The 14778-nt window shown below is 34.8% G+C and overlaps 2 protein-coding genes across 2 annotated transcripts; both read right to left on the reverse strand.

The window, feature by feature from the left end:
* Positions 1-1029: 1029 nt before the first annotated feature.
* LOC127849253 (heavy metal-binding protein HIP-like) lies at positions 1030-4086 on the reverse strand. The gene is made up of 3 exons (XM_052381972.1): positions 3966-4086; positions 3688-3879; positions 1030-1445 (listed from the first exon to the last, which is right to left on the reverse strand). The coding sequence occupies exons 1-3, from the start codon at positions 4084-4086 to the stop codon at positions 1030-1032; spliced, it is 729 nt and encodes a 242-aa protein (XP_052237932.1).
* Positions 4087-6667: 2581 nt separating this feature from the next.
* LOC127846893 (uncharacterized) lies at positions 6668-11551 on the reverse strand. Its single transcript, XM_052378312.1, has 6 exons — positions 11480-11551; positions 11190-11234; positions 10149-10228; positions 9725-9793; positions 8120-8249; positions 6668-6804 (listed from the first exon to the last, which is right to left on the reverse strand). The coding sequence occupies exons 1-6, from the start codon at positions 11487-11489 to the stop codon at positions 6668-6670; spliced, it is 471 nt and encodes a 156-aa protein (XP_052234272.1). The 5' UTR covers positions 11490-11551.
* Positions 11552-14778: the final 3227 nt, after the last annotated feature.

Raw genomic sequence — 14778 nt, forward strand, 5'->3', positions numbered from 1 at the left:
AGGGACGAATTTATAAATTGAGTGAACGCAAACTTGATGCCTTTTTAAAAGTAGACAACTGCTGTATAATTTCAAAGTATTAATATTTACACAAATGATTAAATACACGGCGTAAATAAAATTATATTGGTATATATTCGCCATACACTCTTTAAGTAACCACAGTAATGAGAAATTTGCTTCATTATATGTTCTGACGTGAATGTGATATACATTCACATATTGAAATGGCAAATGTTTTGCCTAAATATACATGTATAGCGCGAACAGCAATGACGTTGCAGAAAGATGGACTACAGGCGCTGTTAGGAAATTATAAGTATGGTGGTGAATTTCCGTATGAAAACGTACAGTATTTATGTTCTACTACCCAGTTGGCCAAATTATTGTTTGTATCTGGCTCACGATCGTATTTTTTACGCCGCCGTTTCTAGCAAAGTATTCAATTAGCAACTACAAAATGGCTGCCGCTTAAAGTTTGAGCAGAATGTTTTCTTTTGGATTAAGTTATTTAGTTACAAAGCAACAGTTGCTAATTCGGTTTGAATAAGGAATAGAGAACAAGTCGAATTGGGACCAAAGTTTATAATGCATTTACACTAAAATTTCGCATAAACCCTACAGGTGCATTATTTAAGTTCGTCGCCTTGATTTTTGTCTGATTCAGGTAGAGCACCCGCTTTTTATTTTCTTTCTGAGTTATTTGTTGTTATTTGTAAACACTTGTAATACATATAACAAATACAGGTGATTGCGTGACCTGCTGGACATCGACACATACAATATAAAACAACAATTCTGAAAATATCTTGTTAACATTATTGCATTAAATAGTTGTATTCAAAGTGATTTTTGTTTCTTTAAAGTAATGGTCGATACAAGTATGTAATGAACGACGTTTCCCATTGAGTGTGTATTGATACTGCAGACTTCGTGTTAGTACAATAGGTCGGGTACCAGGCTATATTTATCCTTAATACTACTTGGACTTTCTCGGGACAAACGAACCATACAAAATTCACGACTTTATTAAAGCTCTTGGGTCAACATTCCAGTAAATGAAATCCAAGCGTTTACACCATCTTCATATATAGTGGTTGATGTGTAAATGCTGTACATCTTCACCCACACGTGCTCATTCATGGTCAGTTTCACAGAGCTGGATGCAGATGTACATGAAGAATAGGTATGTTCTGTCTGCTCGGTAGCTGTTAGACGCGTGTTGACGCTCATGTTTTCACTGCCTTTTTCCAAGTAAAAGTTAATACCGCTATTGGCCTGACAGCACATTTGGGTAGTAAAGTAGTATATCCCGTCCACAGGAGCTGTGAAGTGTCCAGTGCTGGGGTTGTAGGCATTGCCTTCGTTGAAGATCACAGAAGGAAACGCGTTGACGTAATTTGACAACTCATGGAAGCCGTGAGCGTTGAAGGCTACAACATGGCCTGCAATATAAAATAAATAGTGTATTGCAATGTTAAACGTATCTTTTTTTCTATTGTATATAAATAAAATAAAGTCTCACCACAAATTCTAATCGTTTACCGATTACATTTAATCTGTAGTTAATTAATCGTTTTAATAGACATTTTGATGAATGAAAATATGCCATTTCGATAACTTATTTAAAGGGCATTGACTTTAAACAAATAATTAACAAAACATAAAATACTTTATAACAGTTGCAACCTGATAAATTATATAGAAGTTAATACACGTTGCTGGTGAGATAATTGGTCATGATTGCACAACTGATCCTGAGGGACACAATTTGTCACAAGAACAATTATGACAGATAGATTGGACTCCGGCGCTTTGTTTTATATTTGGTATTGCCTTATTATATCGATTGATATAATTTCACGCAATTTGTTTCATTAAATTATTTTTTAACAGAAAATTACTTATTTGAAGTAATTCAATCTTGAAAGCCTTTCGCAAGATATTCATTTACGGTTGACAATTTTATCTCCGACTTCAAACTATGAAAAAGGGAACTGAATAACATAAGCGCTAACAAGTTTTTAATTTTTCATTTTTCGAAACAAACAAACAACAACAACTACATGAGCTTTCTTTTTACAAGGAATTCAACTATATGTGTTAATAACGTTTGAGTGCGCTACATTAGGGCAAGAAATAGCGTCAGGATTTTTTACGCGTTTTCTAACTATGGATATCCCAATATCTTATACTAGAGTTGAGGTCAATTCGACATTCAAACATTTGTCGCTAACAAAGATTATTATTTAAAATGATAATACCATATTTATAAATGCCCATTTTTTCAAAAAGGACTGTGATAATTAACCCGTTAATTGAATTAAATTCTACTTCAACCTTAAGTGGACCATTTTGTCCAACATTTATTTTTTCCGATATTTGTTCTGGAAACAACACATGAAGGCCTGTGCTAAGGGCAGTTTTAAATTGTACGCACAGAAAGCAAAAAACGCTCAGAAGTTCCGTGCCCGACCCATTCAGTATCTCAAACATCAATGCAATGTTAATTAATGTTTTAAATGAAAAATTCACTTTTATAGTCTGAATGCACCGTGACATTACTTTATTAAGTGTAGTTTATTTTTGTATTACGTGTATTAAATGTTTTATTATGTGTTATGTGTTACGTTCAAGTCAGCCTGTGGTAATTTTATAATTTTTGACGATACATTTACATACAATATCGAAGATATGTTGACTAAATTAAAATTACAATTGTTGATTTAGCGTTAAGAAATTGAATGCTAGAGGGATGAATAATAAAATCAAAGGTTTCCTTATTCTTTGTCGTTCACAAACTTGCCTGAAAGCGGTCCTTAACATTTGACTATTCTTCAAACGGATTAAACGAATATCAGTGCAAGTATTATTTTTAAAAGTATTTTCTAAAATGTATACTATTATGACGAAAGGATTCGTGGTCGAAATAGTTGCCTTGCGGTTCTTTACTGTTACAGTACAATTACCTCCCTTAGTTTAAAATTTTTTGCCAGGTAAACAATATGAAATTGTAACTTCTTCTTCATAAAGTAAGTTAATTGTATGGCTAAAAATAATGTATTAAGCATTTAAAGAGTATCTGATATTTAAGGAATGTTTCTAGTTAAATCATGCGAATATATTCGGCTAGTTTCTGTGTAAGTGAAGGAGAAGTGCTGATCTGTAATCTCCGTAGAGTGTTGAGGGAATTCGGAAACGTCGGTCGTTTCCGGATTGTTCCTTTCCGTTGGCTAGGTGGCGCTCTGTTCGCCAGTATAAAGACGCGCAGATCTGCAAGTTTGGCAGTAGCGGATCCGGTGTCTAGTGGTAACACACTGGCTTCACAATCCAGAGATCGCTGGTTCGATCCCCCGCTGCACCTAACCTACTAACTCGTCTTTCGCATGAGACGTTAAACCGAGGTGCAGTGTACTAGGTGCTTGCTATACATCGGGCACTAAAAAGACCCAGGGTCACCTCTGCAACGGGGTGTCTCCGGTATCTTGCACTATCCCCCGTAAGCAACTAACACGTCTTTCTGGGGGCGATGGCCATATGGGAGACAATCCCGGTGCACTCGATAAAAAACAAAAACAACAACAACAACAAGGTGCGTAGTTCTCCTGTGTATGCGAGCGGACCAACATCTGACGAAAAGTGACATTACTCTTGAAGAACAGTGCTCTGAAGCATTTGGGTGTTTACGTTGACATCGAACGGTGCTTCCCAGTCTTCTGAGTTCCTGTTGTATGGTTAGAGGGTCTTCAGAGGGTTGGAGTCTATGGACGTCGTACACGTCAGTGACGGAAGCTTTACCTGAGGCCTTGGGGTGACGAAGAGCCAGTGGCTTCGCGGAAGCCAGTAGCTTCACGGTGACGGTGAGTTTTCTTGCGGATGCTTACGGGATCACATCTAAAGAGAAAGGTACTGTACTCGCATGCACAGTATTCTGGAGCAGTTGGGTATTTACGTTAATATTTAACGGTGCTGCCCGGGCTGCAGGGTTCCTGATTCTTGTAGAGTGGACTTCAGAACGTTAGTAGCCAGTAGCTTCAGGTAAGCCGGAGGGTTCGTTGAAGGCATCGGTCCCCTCTTTGGTCGCATTGTATATATCTGAAGCGACTCGATTATTTTAAGATGATAATCAGAAGGCATGTAGCCTAAGGGAAATTATTAATTACACTGTTTATTGTACTCAATGAAATAGTAAGCCTTCCGAGGACTTCGAAAGGCACATCGTGTGTTTGAGGTCGCGCACACAGCGCTCGGTGGCGGCCTCAGGAAGTCGGCGGCTAGCGCTACACTATTGGCGACTGTACACTTGATTCTGGCAATTCGGTGGCAGGATTCGAATATGCGACTAACAATGTCAATGCAACTAACCTGCCGCTGGACAATCACTTCCCGTTTTACCAACACACATACGCTTCACATCTAAATGCCAAAATACAAACGAACAAGAAATACCTTAAACATATATATGGTGTTAATGTCAATTGTTGTATTTTGTGAAAACAATCGTTATTATAATTAAGAATTATGACAAATGTCGCAGATGTCGTTCGAAACAATTCTTAGCCTTATAACATTTACTTCCATTTTAATAAGTACGAACGCATTTGACAATCTTATATGTGACCCTGCTCCGAGAATGTAAACGCCTAATGAAGACACGTATTTATGAAACAAGATTCGAGATAAAAATGGTGTAGGTCACTCTGATTGATCACTATAGATATTATTTGAATATTGTTTTACAAGACTCGTTCATTTCTCATGTATGACAGTGATAGCCGATCAAAAAATACATCGGTATTGGTATATGGTCTTTATTTCGTATTTTGTCTCATTTCAAATCTGGATTTTAATTTGCAAATGAATATTTAACATTTTATAGATTTCTTTGAAGACCCATTCACATATTTTGGCGAATTTTCAAAACCAATAAATAAGGATCCGATGTTGACATTTCGACAATAATACCGTAAGTTATTCTAGGCATATACCCGATACCGACACATCTACTCATGAAAGTTTCGAACTTAAACATGTACATGTGTCGTTTGAACAAATCTGCAGAAATAGTGTATAGTTCCATTGCCGTACATCATTTATGCTATACTACACATTAAAGTTTGGTAACACATGTTCCAGATTAAAATTGACAATTGTGAAGAACAAAAGATTTTTTGTTTGCTATGTTTAGGTATTTAAAAAAATTGCGAAAATTCCTGTTATTCGTTCGGGCCTACTAAAGAATAATTTCTCCAACATTTTATTGGATCTTGGAGAAGGTCAATGAAAGTGAAAACCTTAGTTTAATAGACAACTACGCCAAAACACGTTCATCAATTAACTATGGGAGTCCGCTGAAAGTGAACATTCACGTATGCATTTATTAACGCGAAGTAATACCGGTTATAAACTATATCGCGATTAGGTCTTAAACAGTCACAAATTGAAATGACGCTGGTGAAGTAGATCTTCGATCTTATTATAGTAGTTTTTAAGCAAATGCATGCTTTAATTCTGAATCGTAAACGTGGTAAAACAATATGGTGTGAAGTATATACTACTTTAGAGAAGATTAAAACATGAAACACATAGTACTTTTAATAAATTTGAACATTTTTATTTACTCACACGCTGTCCTGGCACAAACTGCATATGACTCGGGGTTTCCCTCACAAGTCTTTCCGTATAATGTCGGTGTTGGGTTGGTACAAGTCCTGTTCCTTAGCATAAGTCCTCCTCCGCATGTAACCGAACAGCTGTTCCACAAACCCCAACTCGACCAGCCACCGTCTTTGTTAAACATATGAAGTTTGTGATTTATCTTTGATCAAAGTAGTTGATTGTTTTGTGATTTATCTTTGATCAAAGTAGTTGATTGTGTTAGATTTCCTACTTAATTTGCATTATAATACAACTAAAATCGGAAACATACCAATGACGCTGCATGGTTTCTTTAGGCACACAGTATATTCGATAGGTTCACCGACCAAAAGTTCCCAGACCGGTCTGGTTTTGGATTGGTACACGTTCTTGTCTTCGTTCGTTCTCCTACACCACAATTAACGGAGCAATTTGACCACGTGGACCAATCTGACCAGTTGCCATGTACTATGAAAAGAAAATATTTTACCAGTAGGTGCCTTAGTTACACAATGTTTCAGATAAGGTAACAATGTAATATTTAATTTAAATTAATTTACATAAGACACTCACTATATCGACATAAACTCAATGTCGTATGTTAAACAAACATTGAATAGCAAAATGATGGAATTCATTTTCAAAATCCAAAACAATGCTTCAGCATGTTCATACCAGGACAAAGCTGATTCGTGCATATTTTCGACTCAACACCTGGCCCAGAACAGTTGAGTCCATTGTTGGCAGGGGCCGGGTTTGTACAGGTCCTTGTCCGGGTCTGAGTCCCGTTATTGCATGTTAGGCTGCATGTACTCCAGGCGCCCCAAGCTGCCCAGTTGCCATCAACTGTAACGATTTTGTAGTAAAATTGTATTTTATTTCCTTAAAATGTTAATTTATATTTCAACATAACAAAAAATAATGTGATTACATCTCACTATAAATATAGTCATTAATACACAAACATATTAAAATATGCGTTTTGTAGATTAATATTATCAATACAAGTTTTTTATGAATCTTTTTTGTATTAAATATTCTTGCCGAGAAGACAGAGTCCGCAAAACTTTGGACAAATGGTTTTGGCGTGATGAACATCAGCACAAACGTTTAAGATCGAGTTAAGACGGGCACAGTCTAGTGTTGCGTCGTCAATGCACGATGTTGCTGAAATAAATGCTAAATCTATGTTTTTGTTTATAAATGTACGGAAATTAACGAAATAATGGTTAACTTTTATAGCATCTTACAGTGAACCTTTTGTTCATTATTTGCAAACTATTCCCAATTGACTATCAAATATTAAGCTGATATTTATGCTAAAACGGTCTTATACCAGTTCAGTAAATAAAGTCCAAAAGGAAACAATTAATTCGTTGCGCAACATTTTATTTTTTACTACAGAGAGTAAAGCTTCCAGATAAACATTATAGGGATAATACACGTTTTCGAGGGTATAATCATCTGCGGGCGCTCGAAAAATCCGTTCTTGCCCGAGTGCGCCCGCAGATGATCATGTCCGAGAAAATGTGTTTTCGCTATTGTTGCATAAACAAATCATACATACCAAAATAAATTTAAAAAACATTGAAAACAATATATCTTGTTGATTCGACATCGACAAATAATTCGATTATTTCATATGACGGCATACAGTTCAAGGTTGTGTTTTACATATGTCTCACTCGGTCATCATCAGAAATTACGAGACTTTACCTTTGGATAGGAAGTTTTCAATTTAAAATGTGTTGAAACAGTGGATTAATGTAAAGTTGAAATGCAGCTGCGCAAAGTTAGAAATGAGAAATTTTATTGGAATTTACTGGTCGTGACGGATAAATATATTCTTAGAACAAGACATTGCTTTCATACATGTTTTTTTTCGTACATGTCTATCTTATTTCGTTTCAACTAAATTTTATAAAAATTAATACTGCCAACATATTGACACTGAAGTATTTCAAGCATACAGCAGGTAAATACACACTTACATTTACAGCATAGTCTTTTAAAAGTGTTGAGTAAATAACCTTAACTTCATTGACGTTGCCAATAAATAAAGCTGTTTTGTCAAGAGAGTGCAGATGGTATAATTTGAAAAGTGGATTGACATATCCACTGCCTTTATCCTTGCATGCATAAGGAAACTGGTGCTTATTCAGTTCCCTATTTATGCTTGAAAAGTCGTCGAAGGCTAGAGTTATTAACAAAGCTCATAATAACTTCATTGAATCCAATGAAAAATGGGAAGTAACTGCGCATGGACCAGTTTATGGATATGAAAAACACATAACTGGGCTTGAACGGCACGTGAATCGCCTTGTTCATATAAGATTTCTCCCGTTCAAGCCCTCCTTTTGCCAAGTTTCTGCACGCCGCCAGAGGGCATTAAAGATAGTATATGCAATAATATACTATTTCATACAATTAGCCAACGTGCTGCTTTTATAGGTAACTACATATGCGCCTATACTATACATACGTTTACTGTGAACACATAGTTGCGCATTGCAACGGTTATTGCTGCAGCATTCATGACAAGAGTACTGCTGTCTGGTCTCGATAGAACGACCAATGATACCGTTGGGGTCAACAGCTACTGAACTGCACAACTACACAAGAAAAACATTTCATATAAGTTTGGGAAGGGGTGGGGCATGCATGTTTGATAAACATCTATTGTTTATATCTGAATTGTTGTTGCTTTTCTTTACGAATTTTAATATGTAATTGAATCTTTCCTTCAAAATGGCCAGTATATGGTATTCATTTTGAAACCGTTAATATCATCTATATGCACATGAACGTTGAAGTTCTATACGTCACAGAAGTCTCGTTATATATCCAAATGTTGTTCATCTGACTGATTTTGAATTGCGTTGCACAGTTAGACTATTACGAAAAATTGAATAGAATAGTATCTGTTCGACAAGTCACCTAAGCGATCGTCTTGTAGATTCTTTCTTTCATGTCATAGACATATTAATAGCAAAGCCTATTGTTTTTTAATACTGGTAGATGTGGGCTATGTTGGAATCAATTTTAGCGTCGCTCAATATCCTTATCCTTAATAAAAATTCCTTATTTTCAATCAACACGCCTCGATTATTTGACAAATATAGTTACATTTAGTAGACGTCAAGGTCGAACCTTGAGGTCTATGTTAAAATAAAGCATTATTTTTGATAAAAAAAAACACTGTTTAATGGTAAACATGGATGTGTTGAAGGATTTCTAAATTTCATTGTGCAAATGTTCACTTATATGAGAAAAGTTTTTAATTAAAAAAAAACCAACAACATGTGTTTTCTATATCAGAGGGCATACAACCGTGTTTCATTGTTAATTTCAACTTTTCTGCCCCTATAGATTGATAATGTATTATATGGTTTCAAAATAATTCGATATACAATGTAAGCGGCTGTTTCGCGCACAAAAACACCATGGATACCTTTTATGATCATAATAAATGTTGAGTTTAAAAGGACTTAATTGTCTATAAAAGAGCTTTTCGGCTCTATAACGTTGTTACTTTGTATGAAATGATTTTGAAATAACATGGCACACATGTTCACATTTATGTGATTGTTTGACATCGGCAAGAATAATACGACAACCTTTAAGGTCAAAGCGGAACTGCAATGTTAACAGCAGATTAATTTTAAGTAATACTTGTCCGTCATATAACTTAATCATGCAGTTTAGGATTTTAAATTATTTCACAAAAGTGAAACTACTCTGGACGTTTTTGCACGTTCAAGAATCGCTGCCGTGAAAATCGTACTTGACTGCAAACTATCAAAATGTAAAATTTATTGTAATGCCAATATCTCTGTGTACCATCTGGCACGATAGGTATTAATCAATGTTATTAAAAGGTAAAGTTAAAAATTGTTTTTCATTTAAGTAAAAACTGTGCAAATTACTTCTAAAATTGTCAGTGTACACATCATGGACAATCACAATAAAAAGTGAACAGAATATGAACATTTAAACAATTAAAAAGATATGGTACAAAAATAAAAATAAAAATAGCAAAGCCGTAAAACGGAGCTTAAACGAACAAGTTAATCGTAATGACAGTTACCTGATTGTTCTGACAGCCCATGTTGTAACGCACTTCATTGCCGGAATGGAGCGTTTGCAAATAACAGGACTATTAAAGCAAAGAATAATATATTAAAAAAATGTTAATTTTATATTATCTGCATTAATTATTTATCGCTTTGCTCAAAAAGTCGTACTATAATAGCGTTTTAATAATCCGTTTCCCTAAATGCAAATGTAACTTGATATACTAAATTGATGCAAGTATGATAGCGATACCATTGCATACAAGCTTCTTTCATTTTATATACGATTGACTTTGGGAAAATAACAGTGGATTAATAAATATTATTCAGAATTTTTAAACAGTGCACTTATTTTGTACCTCTGTACAACCATATAATAACAACGATTAACAGTTGACATATTAAGACATTCTTGTCAATAAATCGAATGGCACTAACCTCACTATTTGAACATTGACTTGTGTTTGTACAAGTCAGATGATCAGCGATGTTAAGACAATTGAAGCATTCAAGACATTCTGAAATAAATGTACAATTATCATTTCTGTACCCACGTAAGCGTGTGTGCGTTTATATATGCTCGGACGTCCTTCTGTACGAATGTTGTGTCCCGCGTAACGTAAAGAGTATTCGCCTAGGGGAAATGGTTTGAAGCTGAACGAGTCGTTGTTCGGCGAAGTTTTCTACGATGAGATAATGCATAGATTTCTTGAGATATATAAAAGGGAAAATAATTTGACAAATTGTATGTTTTAGGGAATGCAAAAAAATGACGGTAAAAAGTATGATGCTAACTATTTGTGATGAACATTTACACATTTAAAATAAGCAGTAAACGACAAGTGAAAATAACAAAATGTTATCGACATATATTCTAGAACTATTGATATTCGTATTTCAAGTCGTATTATATATGATATTATCAGAATGCATAATTTATTCTAAAACGTGACACTCGATGCCATAATTCTCCTATTGGAAAGTCTGCTTATACAAAAATGTGTGCTTATATTTTCTATAATGAGTGTGTAACAATGATTTTACAGTTGTAAACGACCTTGCAAATCAAGAATTAATTCTAGGTGGCGACAAATAACCTCAAAAAAGCGCACGGAATTGTATAGGCAAAACGCATTTAATTAGCATGTGAGTCATTCATAGTTAAACATGATGTCGCTTTGTTTTATTAGGCCATTACTTATCCAGCAGATGTTATGCAATGTTTATGTTGTCACCATTCTTTTACGTAAAATTTTGCGACATAACTGACATAATTCGTCGAAATTCGTCGTATTGATTCTAATAAATTCATATATCATGAATAGACACTCTTCAAAACGCGTATAATATATTATTCAGCATGACTAGATCTTAATGCAAGTGGTGATAAACAACACTTTTTATTTACTTTCGAAACTATTTTTTATTTAGCATGTTTATTTGTTACACTTGCCTTACAATTTATGAATCATAACATACCTGATACTCCAATTGCACACAGTATTCCCACAGTAATCAAGTAACCTGTAAATGTGGACACATTTTATAAATCGGTTCATATCGTAGCTCTTACTACTGGGATTGTTATGTATGCTTGGCTGCTATGTTCACAGTTCATTAAAACCATTAATATGAAAATCAATATAGACAATATAGACACAGTGCAAATAAATAAATAAAAACGAAAATAGTAAATAAAGATAGATTAAATAATGAATTAAATAATCAATTAATAAATACATATTTGTATTTATTTAAACGTGACTTACAGATATTCATTCTCGTGTTTACGCTGTTTCAGAAAGTTTAAGAATAGAACGCAATTTATAGCAACAAAGGTTACCGTAATTTCGCAATCGCCGTGTAAACTGTGCCATCTGGTTTGTTGATTACAAAATAAATTAAGCAAAGTCACGACTGACCTTAACACTCCTAGGATTTTAATTTCAAAATTAGAAAGGCCAAATAACAATGACGGTCGGTTGATAGAAATCAAATTTTGTATTAGATGCACTTTTTGATTTTGAATTCACTCATAGCAAGTGTGAACTCGTAGCAAATGTTTCTTACCCGCGGTCAGTGGACGGTTCAACGTGCAGTCGGAATATCTGACACAGCGCTGTATAATATATACATGTATTTAGCAGCGGTTTGTTTTCTTTACTATGGAAGAGAAAGCCAACTAGTACAATAATGTGGTTGCAAGAGAATTGCACGTTCAAAATAGTTATTAAGTTTCTGTTGTTAAGGGACCTCTCATTTGATGGTCTGTTGTAATGACGGGTTTGCAAGGCATAAGGACCTTCATTTACCGTTTCGGCAAATGTTTTTTTTCTGGCGGGTTTATTGGTCGTTCCGGTAGATTACCGTGTTTGTGCTTTTTAAATCCGCAAACATTTGTGTCTGGTATTGCCTACATGCCAGAGAAAATAGTTATTAAAAATATAACCGTTGAATTGACATGCTATAATAATGCATTTACATAATTTAAGGGCTAATCCTGATGTATCCGTTTGTGTTTGGAACAAAGTAAATCATTTAAAAACAACTCATTTGTATTGACAATATTGCCTCAAGTTGTTCAATCCTACGACTGACGCAAAAGCTTTTGGTATACGTTAACCAAAATCAGTAAGTTTGAAATACCTAAATTAATAGAATTTACCAAGTTAAATGTGCGTTCAATTTTCCGGCTACATAAATCAAGAAATCATAGTCAGAATTGATCGTATACGCCTCGCCGATAAATTAATATATCTCTTAAGTTCAACGCAAGGGATGTGTTCCAAAATACCAAATTCCTATTGTTAAAGCGATGAAGTGCTCGCACAAACTCCAGATGTTTTCCTTGGAGTTTCGGTGGTTTCTGGTCAGAAATGCTCCACAAGGCGATTTCTAATTGGAATGTATCATCATGGCATTTTATCGTGGTCATGTACAACATACATTGCGTTGGCAAGTCATTATATCACAATTCAGACTTATTTTGTTGAACAATCAATGTCGAGAAAAGAACAAATCTTCAACAACACAAGTTGTGGAATTCGTTTTCCAAAAGACGGCTTCAACGAAAACTTCAGATATCCAAGGTCTCGAAAGTAATTGTACTTGTAAATTCCGTTGCCTGTGTTATTAAAAACAAATATCCAGATACACGTGTATGCCTCAACCCTGACTTGTTTCCCAGACGTTATCTCTTAAGTACACACACACTAATCGATGGATCCGGGTTTCGCCACAAACATTTTAAAGTTGATATAGTTATTGTTAAATAAAATAAGTACCATTAATCTAATGTCATAAATAATACGATGTGCGCTTTGCTTAATAACAAAAACACACCTGATCGTTCTTGTACACAACTGTATTAAGGCTTAAAACATACGTTTAAATTGCGTTTGTTGGATGATATGGGATACTGACTTCAATGTAGTGTGCTGGTTTTATGTTCAGTCGTTTGCAAAATGAAAGCTGCCTACCAAGAGTTAACGCTTCCGCTATCAATGCAAACAACACTTATTTCACTTGGCGTTTAAACGTTTTCAGCATTCACATATGCAAATAAACTGTCAATATGGGAATATACTTAATACGATGTGTTTCATGATAATTACTTAAAATGAAGTGCCCTAATTTCCGGATAAGAATCCGATTTGCATCTTCTGCGACAACATGAATACTCTAATGGGGGATCACGTGATCTAAACATGACCAATCTACCGCTTAACATGGCCGCCTCGGTGAAACATTTTCAACAAAAGTCAAATCTAATCAGACAAGAAAGATCCATTTTAATCATGGTCTTATGCACGACATCGTGAGTTTTCTGGCGTTATCCTGACTGTCCCATTAGTCACAGTACATTTTTAGAACATATCAAAACGCTGCCGGACATGTGTAAAATGTTCGGAAAGAATCAAAAGAAGAACATGTTGTATATTGTGCAATGTTCTTGAGCTTAAAACAAACAAGCGATGCTGTTACTTAAGACTTAAACATTATACAAATTTGATAACTACTAGTATTTTACATGTTTTTTGACATCGCATGTTGTGTTTGAAACACATTAAGAGTTTATTGAACACGACCGTTTATATCCATTATTATTATTCTTTCTTCTTAGTATCGTTTTCACCAAAGCAAAATGATAAACTATTTTATTGTATTAAATTTATACCCATTCAAGGATACAGCACTTATATGATGGGCAGAGGTTTAACCACAGCCTTCCTAATATTGTTGACTGATGCAACATCCACTCAGAGTTAATAGAAAAACGAGTATGACATTATTAGATTTGATTAAAAAAACGTGTATAGACCACTATTGAATAATATTGAATATTGCATTTAATACAACAATAAGAGGAACGTATTATATTAAACAACAAAAGCTTCGATTTCTCGAACATTTGATCCTCTCTTATTCAGTTATTATTGCACAATTTCGTGTTCTTGTGTTTTTGTTGTTGTTTAAAAATCTACGAGAGCGTCTAACGTTTGATGTAAAAAACTTTGTTTTGCAGAGGACTCATCATCACAACTTGGTAAACATTTATAGCAAGTTCATTCAGTGAGCAATTTTAATGCTTGAATTCACGGATCGAGAAGTCGGTTATAAGATATATTGCCCATACGTGAAATGGAATGCATGTTGTTACTGACTTAAAATAAAACAAGCAAATATCTTAAAAAAAGATATACGGCGTTGATTGTGTTTGATCTTGATGAAAGATCACCCACAGCTATTTCAATGAAATGAAAGATAGCGAATGCCTTTTTTCTGCGCAGTCCTTAGCTGCATCGTCGGTGGGTTGGGTGAGTGGGTGGGTGTTTGGGTAGGTGGGAGGGTGGGTTTGGATGGATGGATGGATGGATGGATGGATGGATAGATGGATAGATGGATAGATGGATAGATAGATAGATAGATAGATAGATAGATAGATAGATAGATAGATAGATAGATAGATAGATAGATAGATAGATAGATAGATAGATAGATAGATAGATAGATAGATAGATAGATAGATAGATAGATAGATAGATAGACAGATAGACAGATAGACAGA

This window comes from Dreissena polymorpha, chromosome 10, assembly GCF_020536995.1.
Source record: "Dreissena polymorpha isolate Duluth1 chromosome 10, UMN_Dpol_1.0, whole genome shotgun sequence".
NCBI lineage: Eukaryota > Metazoa > Mollusca > Bivalvia > Myida > Dreissenidae > Dreissena > Dreissena polymorpha.